Source organism: Clarias gariepinus, chromosome 2 (assembly GCF_024256425.1).
Source record: "Clarias gariepinus isolate MV-2021 ecotype Netherlands chromosome 2, CGAR_prim_01v2, whole genome shotgun sequence".
Taxonomy (NCBI): domain Eukaryota; kingdom Metazoa; phylum Chordata; class Actinopteri; order Siluriformes; family Clariidae; genus Clarias; species Clarias gariepinus.
In genome coordinates this window covers 29,920,333-29,940,849 of record NC_071101.1, presented here as the reverse complement: position 1 = coordinate 29,940,849, position 20,517 = coordinate 29,920,333, and the positions used below count along the sequence as shown (strand labels likewise).

Here is a 20,517-nt window from a genome sequence, read left to right as displayed (position 1 = left end):
ATGAAGTCATTCTACACATTCAGACCAGGCTGCATTACTATTACCCTTTAAGCCTGGGCTTGATTGTGCCACTGCTCTTTGTGTAAGCAACACTAGATCCTTTCAACATCAACTTCACAGATCCTTAGGGACCTTGCAAAACACACACCAGTAGTTCACCAACTAAGAGGTGCAAAGGGTCGTTTTTTTCTGTGGTGGCTAACTATACATGGGGATCGATTCCTCTTAAAAGTGACAATAAATTACCTGTTCAATGTATATGTCGCACAAAATAAAATATTTTTTACAACTTAAAGCACATTACACAACTTTTCATCTGGTGCTATAGGCTACTGGTGCTGTGCCAGTCGTTATCAACTGGATAGAAAAAGGTCTCACAGCCTACCCTTCCCTGTTTAAAAAGGAAACAATATCTTTGATGCAAAGGACCACAGTGAGAAGAAGTATGCTGTATGTGTTTGTGTTACAAGTCAGATTCATCAAGCTCTTTTAATCTAAAAAGCCTGCAGAATTACATCTAGAGCAAAATAAAATATCTAGTTAATACAAGAAAAAAACATTTAGGTAATAGATAATCTCATTCATTCTTATGAGGAGTTCAAGTTAAACCAGGACTTTTGATAGTACATAATAGTAAAACACAGTAAGGAGAGTAAAGACTTTGATGTTTTGAACAGTAAATGATTGTGTGTACAGTTCCCACAGACAGATGTGTCTCTTCTGCAAGCTGGCAACAGGTCATCCATCAATTTTTAAGAATCGGGAATTCCACTCACTGAATTTTGACAGCGGCACTGTAGTGGTTAGCACTGTCGCTCTGCAACAACAGGGTCCGGATTCGATTCCCGTCCAAAGATATGCAATTTGGCTGATTGGTGTTCCCAAATTGCCTGTAGTGTGTGAATGAGTGTGTGTGTGTGTGTGTGTGTGTGTGTGTGTGTGTACCCTGTCTTGTGCCCTAAACCTCCTGGGATAGGATCCAGGTCCCCGCGACCCTGAATACAGGATAAAGTGGTATAGAAGATGAGTGAGTGAGTGAGTAAGTAAATGTCCACAGGGACGACTACAGTGGGCTCCGAGCCACCTCAGCCGAGTTCATCATTCACAAATATATGGGCTTCTTTAAAACTTTTATATTTACTGCGGCCAAAAGTAAAGCATGGGTGCTTTGCTGTTGGCATGACACAGGAATGATAGTAGTGCTCACCTTCATACATTTCAAGAAGGGCAGCAAAAAAAGAAAAACATTAGGGACAGACTAAAATTCTGCAAAAGGTGCAGAGATTTGATGAGTCATGAATAAGTCAGGATGTGGCCCAGAAGATTGTCAGCATCCCAGGGCGAATTAAAGCGGTCTTAAAAAAAAAAAAAAAAAAAAAACAGTGAAAATTTTGACTACAATTAATGTAATTGTCAATAATAGCCTTTGACACTGATGTTATGCTTGTAATTATACTTTAGTAGTTCATAGTAACATCTGACAAAAGATCTAAAATTACTAAAGCAACAGACTTTGTGAAAATTTATATTTTTGTTAGTTTTGGCCACGGCTGTACTGTGCAAATTTTATGATTTTATGAGAAATATCATCAAGTCCCATGTTTGTCGTGATTGCCTACCTTTTAATGATGTCAAAAATATGATTTAATTATGATGATGCTGGTGTTAGTGTATAGCCTCCCTGGGGTTTAATTAATTATCACACCTCTACTGCATAGATAATCATTTACTTTAAGTTAAGATTTAAAAATCTCTTGATATTTTATTAATAAACATCTATATTTTGACTAGGGATTCATTGTAATTTTCATCTCAAAATTCTCGAAACTTAAGGACTCAGGAATCTGCTATGTTAACTTTAAAGATCACTCAATTATTAGTCATTACTTTCCTTGTAAGTGGAAACCCCCCCAAAAAAACGTAAAAAATAAAAATAAAAATTGCAGGGTCTCAAGTGTTCTTTTATTTCTTGACTAAAAATCTGTATGAAATGGAAGTTTATCAGAGGGTTTATCAGCAAGTCATTTCTAACTGAGATAAATCTTCCTTTTAGAATTAAGTAGGCTAATTGAAAGATTTTATTGTCCTCCTGCTTAAAGCCTAATGCAACTCTTAATATATTAATTTCTATTTTTTTCGTATACATAAATGTTTCCCCCAAATTAACATTCAGGATTTCTCTGTTTATTCCACAGTATATTTTACAAAAAAAAAAAAAAAAAAAAATCACTTTTGAACTCTGTAAAGGGGGCGTGGCAGGGGCTCTCGCGCTCTCACTGTCACCTGCACGCGCACCCACACATACACACACGCGCGCGCGCGCACCCTTTCACTCTGCGCGTCTCTAAACCTGAGTCCAGGCGCGCCAGACATGCTCGCGCTGACGTGAGTGAGTTTCAGACGATCGCGCGATGATCGTCACGTGGAGGTTCCTGTCCATCCTGAGTCTGGTGAGTTACACGGAGTCCGAGTGCTTCTCGACGTCCTACTACAGGAACTGCTGGATCCGGCGCTTCCCGGGACTGCACGTGGACGCGGAGGAGTCTCAGCGCAGAGGCGCGCAGCTGCTGCAGCGTTACCGCGGAGACAGCGCGCAGAACTGCAGCCGAGCCTGCTGCCTCACCTCCAACTGTGAGTGCCACCATCTATCTAAGGGTACTAACTGAAAAGAGAGCTGCGTCTGGAAAAGTACTTATAACATGAAGATAGATGTCGAAGACTCGATTTCATAAATCATTTTACATAACTTTTAGGATCTTACAGCAGATCTGTCTTATTTCTTTTACTTATATGATAGAAGACATTCCAGGTTCATTCCATGGAGTTTGCATGTTGTGCTCCACGTGCCTGATGGGTTTCCTCCGGGTCCTCCTGTTTCCTCCTACAGTTTAAGGACATGCAGATTAGACTGATTGGTGTTTCCAAATTGGCCGTAGTGTGCGAATGTGAGTGTGAATGTTGACCAGAGGTCCTACAGTCATACAAAAATAAAAAAACAAATACAATGGTAATTGCAGCTGGCCTTCACGGACTACAGAGTTTCCTAGATTAATGGATGGAAAATGAAGACAATTAAGTAATATACAGGTTGGCCAAAAAGTCTGGCTCTGTAGGTATTGAAATGATCTAAAAGCATAAAAACACACAAAAAAAGTTAACAGCCTCTGACCGTTGAATGAAAAATGACACTTGTGTCTACACAGGAACAACAGGCATTTATTATTGTGTAAGAACTGATGTTATTAAATTGCAGAGATGATTTCCTCTGTGCAGGGATTGTTCTGTGCTGATGCTGATAGACCACTGATTTCAGATGACCCAGATGAACAAAGACAAGTGGTGGTACAGTTGGTCTGGGTCTGTTTGATTGACTATAGTAATTTTTTCTAATCAATCATGGAAACAGAAAGAAAATGATAAAAATCAATATAAGAAAAAATGTCTACCGATTCAGATTTTGGGCTGATCCTGTATAAACTGTTTACAAAAAAATTATTTAATTACTACTTTAGGAAAACCAATGGAAACTTCAGGGTCAAGTTCAGATTTTAATTCTTACAAGGAAGACATACAATGCCTAACTTTGCAGAAAAACAGTGCAATAAGTACAATAACAATAAATATCTATGTATATAATCCAAACTGCAATGTGCAAGTGCATCCGATATGTGCTGTAGATCCTCATATACACGAATGCCCATGTGTGATTTGCTATGTGTGATGTACAAATTGTTGCTTACATAAAATGAAAATGAAACCTGCTTGTGGTTATAATATGAGTTGACCTGCTTTGTCCCAACTCGCAGTCTCCTGTAACGTGGCTGTGTTTCATTACAACACCACTCAGGACAGTGTCAATTGCTTTCACCTCCACTGCCCAACACTGCAAAGCTGTATACTCCATCAAAAGGCCAATGTCATCCTCTACAATGTTACCAAAGGTGGGTGCTCAAGTAGTATGTTAATACACACACACATTTTTACACCATATGGACAAAGGTTTGTGGACATCTTACCCATATGCGCTTTAAACAAAAAAAATCCCATTCCAGATTACTCCTTCTGTTATAACAACCTTCACTATTCCGGAAAGCCTTTCCACTAGATTGTGTTGCCAGAAGAGCATTAATGAGATCAGGCATTGATGTGTGAGGGGGTCTTGGGTACAGTCGGTGTTCTTGTTCATCCCAAAGGTGCTCAGTAGGATTGAGGTCACAGCTCAGTGCATGACCGCTCCAACCTTGTCACATCATGTCTTCATGAAGATTTGAGTCTCCTAGCTCCATCTATCTGATATCTATGTAAATTATCCTGTTTATGGTCATGGGGGCCTGAAGCCTATCCCAGAGACTTCAATACACAAGGCAGGGTACACTCTCAATGGGGTGCCAACCCATCACAGGGCACAAGCATGCACATTTAATCTTCTACACTTTATGCAATTTGAAAATGCAAACGTGCATACACACAAAGATCGAGAGTGTAAATCCTAACCCTGGCTGTGCTAACTTCTGAGCCACCATACCATCTTTCTTAGTGTCCACAATACCCTAGCATTTATATCAGTCACATTTTAACTAGGGATGCACCGAAATTTCGGCCGCCGAAAATTTTCGGCCGAAATAGCATTATCGGTTTCGGCCGAAACGTAAGAAAGCACCGAAAATAAAAGCCGAAATTGTCGCCACGCCTCTCCCATCCTCCCGTCTCGTTCGCGCTGTCATTACGCATCAAACACGGAGTATGTCGGCGGTTTGGAAGCACTTGGAAGCAAGTTTTGTTATTGTTAAACAGCCTTATTACTGTTATTTATTATCAATAAAAGTTTGATTGCTTAATTAATTTGTAGTTTTTTTAATACAAACAAAAAGAAAATATTTTAAACATGTTTTTTAATAAAGCCATTTTCGGTTTCGGTATCGGTTTTCGGCCAAGTGCATCCCAAAATTTCGGTTTTGTTTTCGGCCCAGAATTTTCATTTCGGTGCATCCCTAATTTTAACTATGGCTTGAAATGCCAAGTTACATAATGTTAGGATGGCACAGTGGCACAAAGGATAGTGTTACTGCCTCAGAGCTACAGGGTACCGAGTTTTATCCTGAGCTTGGGTTACTGTATATTCTGTCGTTTTCTCTCACATCCGCATTTGATCCTGGCATGGATGTTGGTGCTAGATGGGCAGTGATTGAGTCATTCAGAAACTGGCACGCTCCTGCTAGCTTTTAGGTAGATTTGCCAATGGAGTTTACACATAAATGGGGTAAAAGACTGTGAGCAGCAGTTCTTTGAGTACAAACACCACGTTTTAGACAGTTTCTAACTTACAGAGGCTACAGTAACCTATATTACCACTATTTATAAGCATGATAAACAGACATGCCACACAAAACAGGAAAAATTATGGATGAGCTGCAAACAGCGCTGGATTCTAATCCTATCAGCCAAGAACAGCAATCTGAGGCTACAGTGGGCACGGGCTCACCGAAACTGGACAATTGAAGATTGGAAAAAGACCAGGCAATGTTTTTAAGCCTGAGTCTGTGCCCACTGAAGCCTCAGATTCCTAGTCTTGGCACAGAAATGAGCAGAAAAGTAACCGGCATCACATTTTTCCCAATCTATTTGATGGGAACATTAACTAAATCTCTGTACCTTTATTTTTCATGGTTTTATGCAGTGTGCTGCTGCCACATAATTGTTTAAGTAAAAAATTGCATGAACGAGCAGCAGAGGCGGTCCTACTAAAGTGGTCAAGAATGTATATGGCATGGATTCCTGTGATGAACTGCTTTAAGCAATTGCAGAGGAATAAATAATATATTAATAATATCAGTTGTTGTAGTAATTGTTTGAAACAGATAGTTCCATTTTTACTGCTTCAAACATTCATGTGTATGCATTTTGCAGGTATGGATCCCGACCTGTTGATATTTGGGAAGTCCATCCCCACTAATGTCCAGGTCCTACCTCACTTGGCATCACTTAACGCCTCTGATTTGTCTGGAACAGACAAACGTCAGTTCAACCGTCCTCACATGGAGCCTGGCAACTCAGGCAATCCTACCGCTCATGCAAAAAGCCTTAAAACATCTACTACTCCACCAACATCAATCTTTCCCATTTCTACTCTTCTCACTCCCTCTGATTATTCCACACAAGATAACCAAGACACACTTCCTTCTTTCACAACACAGAGATCCATAACTCCGAAGCAGTCATCTCAACCCATTTCTACTCCTGACCCCGCCATAGTTTCTACTACAAAGGCATCCTCAGCTTCAAGGGGTACCATGCAACCCCCATTCGGCTTAACTAACAAGCAAACAAGCTCGATGTCCCAAACTAAAATTCCTTCCAGTACTAAGATAACACCTTCACAAATATTCAGCCAGCTCACACCAAGTTCAACAATCTCGTCCCAAGTAGATCGCCTTGGAATTACAACAGCCTATACTATTAGCCAAACCACACCCTCAGAGTTGCAAACCTCACCATTATTAGCTGGGAGTACAACTTTCAGTACTGGTTATACCACAACTATAAGGTCTTCCTCAGGTACTCCACAAAGTAGTACAGAAGAGACTTCCATGCCTGTCCCCCTAACAAGTACTCTGGAAAGTAGTACAGAAGAGACTACCACGCCTGTTCCCCTAACAAGTACTCTGGAAAGTAGTACAGAAGAGACTTCCACGCCTGTTCCCCTAACAAGTACTCTGGAAAGTAGTACAGAAGAGACTTCCACGCCTGTTCCCCTAACAAGTACTCTGAAAAGTAGTACAGAAGGGACTTCCACGCCTGTTCCCCTAACAAGTACTCTGGAAAGTAGTACAGAAGAGACTTCAACCTTGCTTGTACAACTTACAACTATTTCTCCAACTAGTACTGGAGAAACTACAACCTTGTCATCACCTATCTCAAATGCTTTGCAAAGTAAGAAGCGAAAGCCTCCAACCACACTTGTCCCTCTCTCAAGTACCGTGTCTGTCCCTGCCTCGGGTATTTCTCAAAGTAATACAGAACGAACTGCAACCATGGCTGTCCCTCTGTCAAGTGCTCTCCAAGGTGGTACAGAAGACACATGGTCCACGCCTGCCCCTCCTCTGTCAAGCACTCTGCAAAGTAAAGGAGGAAAGACAACAAACACATCATTCCCTCTTTCAAGTATTCTTCAAAGTAATAAAGGAGAGACTACAACCCATACTACATTAGCTATGGACCAGCCAAGCTCTACTAATGCATCCTTAGTCTCAAATCCACTTACATCAGTCAAAACCACAACAGGATATGCAGGTACAACCACAGGACCACAAGTGATAACTGATAGTTCCAACTCTCGGTCCCATAATCAACCGATAAATACCCAAACATTATCACCTCTGATAGAAAAAATTATTACTCCACCCTCAACAACAGGAGGCCAGTCTCAAGGGTATACCAACATTAACTTGTTAACCACTGATATTTCTGTGACCACTATCAGACCAACAACGTTAAATAAACTTCGCTCATCTGTAACAGCTTCAGAAACCAACTCGGACCAAAACACCTCCTCAACACCACCCACCGTCATAGACGACAGCCAGCCATATCCAAATGACACAAAAGGTTACATTAGCCGTAATGCTACGACAGGTAACAGTCCACAGTCTGTAAGTGATGGAGGTTTGCCGCAAGTGTGGCATTTGGCAGCCAACACCGTCCTGGTAGCCTTGGCAACCTGTGCAGCCTTAGCTTGTGGTTGCTGTTGTTCGGTGTTGATGGCAGCAAGTTGGAAAGGAAGAAGGAGGAGGAAGGGGAGATACCAGACTACGCTAAGAGGCAAGAAGGGCTCCATGCGCCTCATCAAATACGTCTTTGTAAGAGAGAGCTCCTGAATCAGGTTCTTCTGACATATCGTCAGAGTTTTCAACAAATGCCACTTTTGTTCAGCCCTGCCACATGATCACAACTACTTTTAACAAAAGACATTTTGCAAAAAATACAGAACCCTCATTACATTCAGTTGTATAAAGGAACTATCCGTGAAGTGCATTCATGAATATGTGTATATTTCTGTTCTGTCACAAATAAAATCAATATGGCTGCTGTTGTGTAAAAAATAGCCAAGTGAAAAATGCAGTGAAAGTTTTGATGCTTCCATGCATCATAACCTTAAGTAACAATCAGTTACCAAATGCAACTGTAACAGTCATAGACCTAATGTAAGAGTCAGTCACCTTTCACTTCTGTCTAGAACAACTGTCATGCCGTGCAACCTTCTATATATTTTTATAAAATTGAAAATTTCTTAAATTATAGAGTGTTTAGTTTAAATATCAAACTCTTGAGAACCTGAACCCAGCAAAGAAAACTTGATGTTCACGTTAAGTAGTTTGATGGGTGCTTCCAAGCAAGACAGCCAACAAGCTCAGTTTTGTTCTATAAAGGCAGTTGGGTTTTAAGTGCTAGAAGCTGTTAAGAGTGGTACAGTCATCTGGGCTTGCTCTAGTTTTTGCTCAAATGGAAAGAGCCGGAACTTTTCTCCGAAAGAGTCAGGTTACTCTTTTCCCATAACCCACAGAACAGAGCAGAAACTAAAGGTGCAACTGGGTATATTTATCAAACTTGGAAGAATTTCTTGAACAGGGTGTAAGTAGAGGTAGGGCATTTACTTTTACTGATTAGGTGAGGAAAAAAAAACAAGGAAGGGCAACTACATTCTTCAATAATAAAAAATAAAAAGAATATTAGTAAAAATCTACAGGAAAAAAAAAAATCACTGGCCAGTCATCATATATATGTATCACATGAACTTGGTTTTATTTGCTGTTGAGAAGAAAGCATTCACATCACCGACAATAGCTAAGAATTATACACAGAGTAAGAAGTGAAGCTTCTTGGCAGATTGGACGCAATCTTCAGTTCATATGCATAAAAAATCTCAAAGTGATTATTTATGGCCAGAACCACTGTACAAAAAAACTGCATTCATACCAGTGATCTTAGATCTGCACTTGTTTAGCATTTAGAAACTATTTTTATTTTTTTTTTTAGATATTCAGCAGCTTCTTCACTGCCTCTTTGTACTGTTGCATGTTACTTTCAGTCTCTCCTTCGTTCTTGAGCTTGGTCACAGAATTTTTGTACTCCTGCACCTCTGGCCTCCCCAGCAGCTCCTCCCGCACTCCTCCTTCATCCTCAAGCTTCCCCTTAATAAGTGGATGTGTGCGCAACAATGTTTCCAGAATATTCTTCTGAGAGGGGCTGTCCTCCCAAACGTACTCCTCCATGTCAGCACGGGTCTTATCTTTCTCCCATGCCTCCGTTTTCTGAAATACCAAAGAGGAAAGAAATAGTGGGCTGCGGTGATAAAAACGAGGATAAAATTAGATCACATCATCATTAAACAGTTGAAGACCTACTGACAATTCTGCTTAGACATGCCTAGTTTAGTGTTGTATTCTGCCTATACAAAAGATGCTTTGTGTGTTGCATGTTTATGTTAATGTATTGCCATATGACACCTATTACTGTATTATTATTATTATTGGCAGTAATAATATCATTATTATTATTATTATTACTGAAGTTAGTATTACTAAAGTGGGCTTTGACATCCCAATGAAAAGAAGGAAAAAAGACAAATGGTCTCTCACTACAACATATCCACTGTGCTTTGGGCAACACTTAAAATAATTAGATTTCATTAAGATGCTTCTAATGTGTTGACCCTCTGATTGAATTATGTCCTGAATTAATGAGGCAGAACACTTAGTCAAAGACCAGATGATGTGATTACCCTTTCACAACTGAGAATAAAGGATAAGTTCAAGCAATGCATTCTCTTGCTGTTAAAAGGCCTGAACAGGCACATAGATTACATTGGAATTATTAATATATAATAAATCAGAAACATAAGCATTTTGAAATAGACAAGAGATACAAATATACAACATAAACATTCAATTTAGGGTTAAATAAGATTGGACAAATTCACCTATCAGGTCAAATAAGTGAATCTGCATTTTGTACCAAAGCCACAATGCTGTAGCAGTTCTGTAGTAACAGCTTCTGTCTTCTCTCTTTAACAAAATCAGCAGTCACAAAAAACATTGAAAACAATTCAACGTCGATTTGTTTCCCTTTCTTTCAGTTTGAGTGGTGTTTAAACCAATAGCAATGGATTAGCCTGTAGCAGTATTACTCAGTAAATTAGGCTTTGGAGATATAATCACCCCCATGGCCACTAACAATCATTCCCATTGTTAGCCCCCCCCAGACACCCAGCGTCACTAGCTGTGTCGAGCCGTTCGCTGGCACCACTGTGGCAGCCATTGTAGCTGCAAAGGCCAGTGGACACGGTTACACTTCCCAGGCAGGAAGGCTAACAATACTCGACCATGTCCTTTCTCTGGTTAAACTGTGTCCTTGGAGCGAAGCGAAGGTGCATGTTACAAAACACATAGGCCATGCGGTCCTGTGGGAGCACAGCATGCTGGGAAATGCACCTGACCGATTCAACTGATTTGAAATGGCTCCTTCTGATGTATTCAGGGAGGACTTGAGGAATGTAAGGACAAGTTACAGGGAATGAAAAAGAGTAGTGTTTTTTAATCTAGTCTAAATGAGCATTATAACTTTTGCACGCAGGAAGAGGTGGGTAAACTGTGAGGTGGTAAAGGGTGTGGTCTTTTGGGTGCAGGAATGAATTTACAAATGTGAGAAAGAACAGTTTTCGGCTTGTGAGAAGTTCAACCGTATCGTATGCATTTAGTGACTCGCTGAACTTAATGTCCTGTGTCCTCTAACCTTACACTGCAGTCAATTAAATCCTCTAATTGTACATGCAACAATTCAAGTTTGAGGTGACAATTTTTTTTGCTGATGAAATAATGTATTTTTACATGTACAAACAATATTGTATTGATACCTACGGTGACAATGGGCACAGTATCTCAAGATGTATAAAAAAAAAAAAACCTGGACGTGTTTTTTCACCACTAAGGATTAAACTGAATCTGTCTCTTAAGCACCCAAATCCACAAGCATCACAGATGCCAGGTCTTGCTGTAACCATGAAGGACTCTGTGGTGCTTTATGTAGATCATGAACTGTCAGCAAGTCATAAATAGAATAAGCGAGGGCACAATAGAAACCTGCAAAAAAAGCCTTCAATGTTTATCCAACTAGCCAGTTACAGCTTTGATATCAATTCGGAGAACCACTTTATATCCTATGGAACAGAAGCATATGATTACACACCAAGATGAATTAAATTTATTCAAATAGACTTACCCAGGACTCATGGTACAGAACAGTGAGCAGGTACATGGCGTAGTCGTAGTTCTGCTGTCTTAGTGGACAACTGTGTAAACACAGTCACATGACATTTTAGACAATAAAATAAAAAATCTAATGAAAGCTATATTTTTTTGTACAATCAAAAAGATTATGTTAAGGGAATGCAGGATTTTAAAAATATGGCCAGCCCTCCACATCCGCAGGGTCTACATGTGCAGATTCAACGACTGTACTTTTCCCAAAAGTTCTTGGCTCTTTCCAAAGCACAGTTTTGTCATTATTTCCTACAGAATATAATAACGATTTACTTTTACACCCATCAGCCATTACATCAACACCACCCTAAGGTAAACTGAACATTGATTAACAGGATCAAAAGCCAATGCAGCACAAAATCGCAGAAAATAATGTTAATGCTGGCCACGATAAAAAGGCACCAGAACAACCATTGCATCACAGCTCTGATTCAGTTCAGTACATACCAGTTATATAGGGTTCGATACCCAACCCTAGGCGCGCCAGACAAATTAGTCTAACCCCACCCTGCAATCCACAGCACCCAAAAGATCTGCTGCTAATATCCTGGTGCCAGAGACCACAGAACACCACCAGGGCAAAGCCACACCCTGAGGGGCCAGAGATGTTCCAGTGGCACAAGGTGACAAAAAGTATGTTGTGTTGTATTAGGTACTTTATATAATCTAGAGGTGATTTAAACTATGCAGAATGATGTGGGTGGGGACTACAGCCTTCTATATAAGGGACTTGAGCATCAATGGATTTCATATCTAATCTCTTGTGGAGTATCTTATGGAGAATAATTTTGCTTGCTGATGAAGAGTCGACTATGACCAAAACCTGCAAGTCTAGTCACTAAAGCCAGTTCAGGAAGCTTAAAAGTATTTTTTTTTATGTAATGAGCAATGTTTCAGGAGATGAGACCATGCAACTCACAGGCTTGTTGTCCTTTAATGGAGCACTCCTTATACAGTAGCTTGCTTATTGTCCAGCCTTCCTGTTACTCATCTAAGAGTCAGGGGATGTTATGTCTACAGCCATGTCTTGGAGATTCCTGCAGACTGATAATAATCCAATAGCTAAAATACCACATTCAACTCTGCTCTCAGAAACTTTAAAAAAAGCTGATAGCTCATAGGCACTGATAACAGGCCTTAATCAGCTATAAAAGAGGATTTGGACAGGAAGCTTGACCCTGCCCTAACATGGAACTTTTTTTTTATTTTTTAGATAACATATCAGATCATATACAGATCAGACCAAGCCAAATGTCTGGCACTGATGCCTGTAATCATGTTGGTGTCTAAAACTTATACCCTGATGTGTGCTTTCTACATGGAGAACACAAGAGCACCAATGACATTTGAGTGAGAACTTGTTGCATTGTGTTTGGTATGCACTTCATATCTGTTAAATACAAGCCATTTAACAAGCCATTGAACTGCTAGCTTTAATTCAATTGGTCCAGTGTACATATGGGAACACCTTGCTCCTAAGCCAAAATATATTACACTCATACACTAATAAGTTATTTCGTTTGTGACCACAATCTGTACTGCTGTTATCAATCTGATGAAGCAAGCTAAAGAAGAGCCTCTTTCTATGAAGGTCACTTGGCTGAAGTTATTTCTTCTCACTTCTGGCCAGATGCATGATGCAAAATAACGAGTAGTCGCAGTTTTCAGACAGGGCTTCTACTTTAAATGTTCTGAGCGTGCAGTGTAAAGCTTTTTATTAACTTGCCAGCACACTGGCGTAAATCTGGTGTAAATTAAGCTACGTATGAGCGCTCACTGAAAATATCCAATCATGTATAAAAATATCTAACAGTTTTCATCATTATCTTAATTGTGCATTGTAAATAATGGCTGGTACAAATCTCATCTGCATCTGAGGCGACTTCACCTAGGGGTCACAACTCCAAGCTGGAGAACCACTGCTATTGATCCCCCCCGGGCCAAAGAGTGCTACAGGTTAAAAGGTGGGTATATGATCAAGGTTACCTGTCAGTTGTGATAGTAAGTACATCCGTTTCTTTGTTGTAGCGATTTCCACACAGTTTGATCATTTTCTTCCTGGCATGATCATCAAGATTCAAACTGGACAGCTTTACCTAAAGAAAGAAATAAAGTCGGAGTAAATGCTGAATGTATGTACTGTACGAATGTATGCGATTAAAAAAGATGGAATAAACCCCTTAAGCAAAGTTCAGTGTGTGTAAATTTGGTATGTATTCATTTTAAAACATAATTAATCTGATTGATCATGAAGATCTGGTTTATTAAATGCACTTGTGCGGTTTCAAAAGTTCACTATATTCACAGCAAACTAAAGTACATACCAGACCATGTGTTTTTTTTCTCATCTAAACTTCTTTTTCTCTGATATTGTGGTCAAGAAAGCACCAGCTTTAAATCAAAATAAACTTTTTATTTATTGATTTATTTATTTAAATGCAGATCTTAATCACGTTTTCCAAATTCACTGAAAAATTAATTCACGTTAATTAGAAAACCCAAACAATTCAACAGAATACCTGGGAATAGAGGACACTGACTAAGCTTAGGGGCTGACACTGACTAAGCTTTGGGGCACTCGTATGTCTTGATATCTTAGATCTATCATGGAATCATCGCTCATCTAAGCTTAAAGATTGCTTTTTGCAGTTGAGAACGAGAAATAAAAGCAGGTATAATTCTGCATGTGCTCACATCACTAATACAGAGATGAAAGCGTCACTTTAATCGTGACGTGTTGTAGGCAATCATTCGGTTCTCATCCTAATCCAGTGGGATTAAAGCAGATTCCCGCATCATTGTCTTAATCTGACATCACTCAATTGTCACTCAAGCAGATGGTGGTAGAGGAACCGGATCCTATTTCTTGAGCAAAGGTGAGTGCAAATGTGTTTTCACTATTAATATAATGTATAAATGCGATTAATAAGTGCTACATTTGTTTATCATTGACAATATGTCAGTTAGGAACTAAGTTCTAAGTAGAGATTTAACAGTAACCAACACACTGACAACTAATTAAAATAAATAGGGATGTCCTGATACCCATATCAGTATCCAATACCAGGTTCATCTACTCTTTTCTAAAATTGTTCAGATACTTTCACATCTATAGAACCGGCACTCACTCCCCCTCAGGTCAAAGTGGGGTCAAAGTGAACAACTTTTTAATGAGACATTGAAGTGGAACAACAAAAACTATAAAAACTGAAAGAAACCCATTAACAGCATTCTGGTGTTTTATCCTCTCTAACCTTGATATAAGCAAGTGCATCTCTCACTAGTCTGGAATGCCTTCTAATGTAAAATATTTGTGCGTAGTTTATGTGCGTAGTTAACTTATTTCTTTCTTTTCTTGGCTATATTCATGGAAAGAATCTGATTTAATTATTCTAAATGGAAATTAGATAAAATGTTTATGATAATTTTTTAAAAGAAATTTTAAATAAAATTTACTTCAGTAATAACATTGTGATGCTGTTGTAGTTTATAAGTGGTTGCCATGGTACTGAAGGGTTCCAAAGAGCCCAGTCAGGGAACTGTCCAACGGAACTGTCCACAGCAGTTGTCTGGGTGTACAGAAAGTACTACATGCAACATGGCTTATTTTAGGAACTTAAAAATCGATTGTCATTTTTCTTAATCAAAACTATAATAGATGCCATCAACAGCATGCAACTAAAAATATTCTGATTCTTCAAAAAGAATGTTCATCATTTAGATGAGGCTCACCGTGAGTGTGACGATTCGAGCGTCTGGGTTTCTGAGCGATGGTCCAGCAGACATGTATTCCTTAGTCCGGGTCTGGATGGGGAAATGTTCTTTACACTTCTCATCAGAGTCTAGAGCAGCAGGCCACTCAGTACAGAATGCTGCAGCCAGAAAGCCAAAGAAATCACAACATCACTGTGTTAGCGCAGAGCAGAGACGCAACGTGCGAATCAAGGACAATAAATGTGAGGATACTGTATATTTTATTGGGAGAGAAAATTATATAAGACATACGTTTGAGGGCTTCACAGTGTTTCTTGATGGCAGCTGGGGTTAAGTGCAAGAAGTTCGGAACCTGCAACAAGGTCACATGAGTGTATGTAGCAGAAATGCACAAAGACTGAGCACTGATATTTAACATGAATCAGATTTGATTAATTTATTGATGATTTTTGTGTCTAGTTAAACTAGCTAAACTGCATACTTATCCTACACAACAGGAATCAGTCCCTGTAGTGATTGAGCTAGTATGATACCACGAGGTAGCCAAGTCTGAGTCTGATAATACTCAAAGTTAGTGCATACACGTGATAGGCCATAATGATGCAAGGGCATTGTGAGTGTAAAAATTTAATTCCATTGGCTTTCTTGATTTTTATTTCTTACTGTACTGTAAAACAATGCTGAAGGAATCAATCATGTGCAATAATCTCCCTTGAACAGTTAATATTAAAATGCATCTGCTATTTATGCTCTGTAAAGTCTTCATAATGGCTCTAATTTGAGGTGCTGTTAATTGGTGATTTTTGAGGCTGGTAACTCTAAATGAACTTCTCCTTTCCTCTTGCTTCCCTGTGATGGTCTTCATGAGAGCCAGTTTTATCATGGTTCCTGATGGGTTTTTGCAAATGCACTTGATAATACTGTTCTTACAAGAACTATTCCAGAACAGCTGACCTTTATGTCTTAAAATAACAACCGACTGTTGTTGTTGATACCCAATTATTTATGATGTATGTGTTGATTCATAGGATGAATAGAACATAGAATGTGGAAAAAAAAAACATTTATTAAAAGAAAACGCTGAATTAGAATGTGTGTACAAACTTTCGGCTGATACTGTACATATGTGAACTTGTCAGCTGAATATTAATTAATTAATGCCGAAGATCCTTAATAACTAAATGTTGATGTGCCATTTTCTCTATTTTCCCTAAAGAAAAGATAAGCATTAATATGCCACATTAACAATTATAATGTAAAACAAGTCGCACCCAGTGCATACAGCCTTGTAAGGAAGAGGGATGTACAGAATATCAATGGGGGAAAAAAACAAGGATCTCTCTTATATGAGCTCATCACACCTCATGTCAGCTATTCTCACCTTAATAAGTTCGAGATTGCCCTTTTTCTCAGGAGGCACCCCTCTTTTTACTGGGTAGCCCATTCGTACTGGTAGTGGTACAGCATCAGGTTTAAAAGACTTGGCAGTAGGATAAACTGCAGTCCAATCCTGATCTGCCGTCATCCGCTCTGTCCGGGGTTGTCCAGCCTGCAGAGTACAGAGAGAACATGCATGTTTTCACTGCAATATCTGTAAAGTGTTTTGTCATTCTGTAGCCTTGAGATCACAGCGAATAAAGAAAGACATCAGCACTTGCCTCCCGTCTTGGCTTCCTCACACCTCGACTGCCCCTCTCTGTCACACCTGAAAAGGAAATAAAAATCAATAAAAGAGCTAACAATCTGTTGGGGTTATATTTACATCACTCATGGCTAAAGTTTTTTTTTATGCATTTGTTCATTTTATTTGCCTTATTAACTGGCATCGGTGTAGATGGTCCACTGAAGTGATTATAAGCTGTATGTATGACTTGTGATGACCATTTTGATAATCGATTACAAAATGCACAATTACTTAAAAACTCTTATTTAGCTATCAGCTTTTAACAAGGCTGTTTCGTGCAAGTGGTAAAGATTAATAAATTGGAACAATATATTTTTTAATGGGCCAGTGGTATAGTGGTTAGCACTGTCGCCTTGCACCTCCAGGGTCCGGGTTCGATTCCCGTCTCTGTGTGCATTGAGTTTGCATGTTCTCCCCGTGCTTGGTGCGTTTCCTCCGGGTACTCCAGTTTCCTCCCACAGTCCAAAGATATGCAGGTTAGGCTAATTGGCATTCCCAAATTGCCCATAGTGTGTGAATGGGTGTGTGTGTGTGTGTGGGTCTGTGTGCCCTGCAATGGATTGGCACCCTGTCCAGGGTGTACCTTGCCTTGTGCTCTACAATAAGTCTCCTGGGAAAGGCTCCAGGTCCCCGTGACTCTGAATACAGGATAAAGCGGTATAGAAGTTGAGTGAGTGAGTGCCTTTTAATGAACTTTCTAGACGAAACAAAATGTAAAACCAAGGAAAAGCAAAGTAGAGGCAATTTAAAAAATGTGACAACATGGTTAAGGGGTATGGCCAAGTGGCGGGGTCGTAGTCAATCGAAGTAAAGTGTGAAGAGTCAGAGGGTCAGGTAAGTGGGAAAAGGACACACACACCTAAGGAGAACATGTTTAATTCTGAACATGTTAGTTACTGTGCACCCCAGCACAAGTCTTTCCACCTGATTCTAGCGGCTGTTTTGCTCGAGCAAAGTGTGAAATGTTCCCACAAATAAAAGATTTTTGCCCATGAAGGTGTTTGCTATTGTTCCCTGTTCGCCCTGCACATTTTAGTGCTGTCCCTGATTATCCAATGTATTAGCTATGTAACAGTTATAACATGAAAACATGCAAGAAAGAGAGGTGCACCAAGACCAAGGATGTGTAGTACAGCATTAGAAACATGCTAATAACACACGCATCAGTGTGAGCAGAATAACTGGGTCACATAGGAAAAAACATAGGAGTGTTTTTTTCCCTTGGTGACAGATGCTGGATAGTATAAGCTGACTTCAGCAGTGTCCTAAGTGGTGCCCTAAGGCCTGTGGTCCTTGTTTAATTCATTACTTTTGTGACACAGGATTGCCCGGAGTATTTGATCCGAATTGGTGGCTAGATATCATGATAATATGGTCCCTGGTGATTCCCATTATGCCAAGCTGTGATGTTAGACGAACACGGACCAAGGTTCGAACTGAGGATCTCATCAATACCTCATGTTACTTTTTACTAAAAAGGAAATTATTATCTTGTTTAACCACAATTTCAGTTCTAATTGCTTGGACCACTCGAATACATGCACTGTCGATGAGGTAATCGGGAGAAGTATGTGTGACAAAGCAGGACAGTACAGAAAACGGCTTACTCCAGAATCGAGATAAGAGAACCCGTGTCTTCACATTAAAACACTTCATTAATGTTTAGTAGATTACCAGGGACCTCCTGATCATGATTTTTGTATCGCAATTCTGCAAGTACAAACATTTATAAACATCCCAATTCTTTATCAAACTCTTCAGATTTTCTTACAATTCTAAACATACTTAGAAAATAATTTGCACCTTCTGCAAAAGTATGGACAGTTTAAAGTGCGACACCTGCAGGATTATAAAGGAACAGCATTATTTTTCCCACTTTAAATGCAAGCATAGATAAATTATAAATTAAATTGAGAAATGTTATTTCACAGATAATGTGGCGATACATCACTGAAATGACTTTCCCCCCGCCATGTCTACTAGCTAACCATCCATTATATGAGTCAGAGTGAGCTGTTTACACACTGTAATACTGTTTTACAGGTTTTTGCGTTTTCTCTCTCTCTCTCTCCAAATCATCACCATCACTAATGCATGTCTAATCTGCCATCAACATGCACGGTAATGCAGCAGCATGTCGAACACTGTACACTTTCTCTAAGAATAATAACACAGCTAATGAGAATCAGACCCTCACCTCGGCTCTCAGCGCCATTTCCAGTCGGCAGTCCTATGGAGTACGCGACTCTTTGGTTAAGTACAACTACTGTGTTAAATGCGCCACTTTTACACTTGAACCTAATGAACGGCGAAAACACGGGGCTAAACGCGGACGCCGCCATGATGCCTGTGTCCGGGAATGTCACGCAACGTTAGAGGGCGTGAAAATGCCCTGAGCTACAAATCATTTCCGCAGGGAGAGCTGTGGTGTAAATGCGATGAAGAACTGCGCCTCGCGCAGCGCGTAGAGAAGAAGCGTTCAGACGTACTACGGTGGCCCAGAAGACACATATCCGCACCTGCGTCTAAAGTGATAGAAAGACAGAGAGTACGAAAAAAAAATTGTAAAAATAAATAATTAAATAAATAAAATAAAATTGAAACCCGCATAGTTAAAAAAAAAAAAAAAGATGCCTGAAAAGAGGTAGTTCTTCTTCAGAGTCCTCAGGAAGAAGAGGCACTGGTGAGCCTTCTTAACCAGACTGGAGCTGTTGGTGGTCCAGGAGAGATCCTCAGAGATGTGGGTGCCCAGGAACTTGAAGCTGGTGACACGGTCTACCACCTTTCCATTGATGTGAATGGGTGTGTGTCACCTTTCTCCTTCCTGAAGTTAACTATGAGCTCCTTGGTCTCCTTGGTGTTGAGCAGCAAGTTGTTGTCAGCACACCACGGAGCTAGACAGTCCACCTCTTTTGTCTGTGATAAGTCCAATCACTGTGGTGTTGTCTGCCAACTTGATAATTGTGTTGGAATCATGTATAGGCTTGCAGTCGTGGGTAAAGATAGAGTAGAGAAAGGCACTCAGCACACAGCCTTGTGGTACACCGGTGCCAAGGATGAGGGTGGAAGAGCAGTGGTGATCTGCCGGACATGCTGGGGCCTGTTGGTCAGAAAGTCCAGAAGCCAGTTGCATAATGATGCATTAATGCCCAGGTCTCCAAGTTTAGTGACTAAGTTGGAAGGAATGATAGTGTTAACTGCTGAACTAAAATCGAGGACAAGCAATCTGGCATAAGTGTCTTTACTGTTCATATGTGAGAGGACTGAGCGCAGCGCTGTGGAAACTGCGACCTCCGTCCTCCTGTTCTGACAGTAAGCAAATTGGTGGGGGTCCAAGAAGGCAGGAAGACAGGTTTTAAGTTGTGCTAGGACCACCCGCTCAAAGCACTTGGTGATGGTGGGGGTGAACGCTACTGGGCAGTAGTCAATAAGGCATGTTGCAGTCGAGCTTTTGCGTACTGGCACAATGGAGATGGTCTTAAGGCAGGTGGGCACAATAGCTTGGGCTAGAGAAAGGTTGGATAAGTTCATTAGGACTCCTGCCAGTTCTCCAGCACATGCTCTGAGGACACGTCCGGGGATACCATCAGGCCCTGCAGCTTTCCATGTATTGATCCGGCTCAGAACTGTGCTGACATCATTAATGGAGAGTGTGAGTGGAGTATAGTTTGGTATACTATGGTATGGTCCAATATGGTATGTTTTAGTATTGTGTAGTTTAGTGTAGTATGGTATAATAAAGTACAGTATGGTGTAGTGTATTATGTATGATATGATAGGTGATGGTACAGTATGGTGTAATGT

At 40.1% G+C, this 20,517-nt stretch overlaps 2 protein-coding genes across 2 annotated transcripts; one reads left to right on the top strand and one right to left on the bottom strand.

The window, feature by feature from the left end:
• Positions 1-2,401: 2,401 nt before the first annotated feature.
• LOC128540774 (mucin-5AC-like) lies at positions 2,402-8,086 on the top strand. Its single transcript, XM_053510758.1, has 3 exons — positions 2,402-2,631; positions 3,807-3,941; positions 5,908-8,086. Exons 1-3 carry the CDS (start codon positions 2,412-2,414, stop codon positions 7,872-7,874), a joined length of 2,322 nt encoding a protein of 773 aa, XP_053366733.1. The 5' UTR covers positions 2,402-2,411; the 3' UTR covers positions 7,875-8,086.
• Positions 8,087-8,776: 690 nt separating this feature from the next.
• On the bottom strand, positions 8,777-19,134 carry mrps35 (mitochondrial ribosomal protein S35). The gene is made up of 8 exons (XM_053512380.1): positions 18,911-19,134; positions 16,688-16,734; positions 16,411-16,578; positions 15,321-15,381; positions 15,048-15,187; positions 13,302-13,411; positions 11,275-11,344; positions 8,777-9,308 (listed from the first exon to the last, which is right to left on the bottom strand). The coding sequence occupies exons 1-8, from the start codon at positions 19,053-19,055 to the stop codon at positions 9,030-9,032; spliced, it is 1,020 nt and encodes a 339-aa protein (XP_053368355.1). The 5' UTR covers positions 19,056-19,134; the 3' UTR covers positions 8,777-9,029.
• Between the last annotated feature and the right edge of the window lie 1,383 nt (positions 19,135-20,517).

What these genes read in the sequence shown, in the direction of transcription:
- mrps35 (XM_053512380.1), bottom strand. Translation starts at nt 19,055, where the DNA reads ATGGCGGCGTCCGCGTTTAGCCCCGTGTTTTCGCCGTTCATTAGGTTC. An exon ending in ACACTGTGAAGCCCTCAAAC is followed by an intron (nt 15,188 to 15,320) that starts GTATGTCTTATA and finishes TTCTGGCTGCAG; the next exon opens with CATTCTGTACTGAGTGGCCT. An exon ending in CTTACTATCACAACTGACAG is followed by an intron (nt 11,345 to 13,301) that starts GTAACCTTGATC and finishes GTGTTTACACAG; the next exon opens with TTGTCCACTAAGACAGCAGA.
- LOC128540774 (XM_053510758.1), top strand. Translation starts at nt 2,412, where the DNA reads ATGATCGTCACGTGGAGGTTCCTGTCCATCCTGAGTCTGGTGAGTTAC. An exon ending in CTGCTGCCTCACCTCCAACT is followed by an intron (nt 2,632 to 3,806) that starts GTGAGTGCCACC and finishes CCCAACTCGCAG; the next exon opens with TCTCCTGTAACGTGGCTGTG. An exon ending in CCTCTACAATGTTACCAAAG is followed by an intron (nt 3,942 to 5,907) that starts GTGGGTGCTCAA and finishes TGCATTTTGCAG; the next exon opens with GTATGGATCCCGACCTGTTG.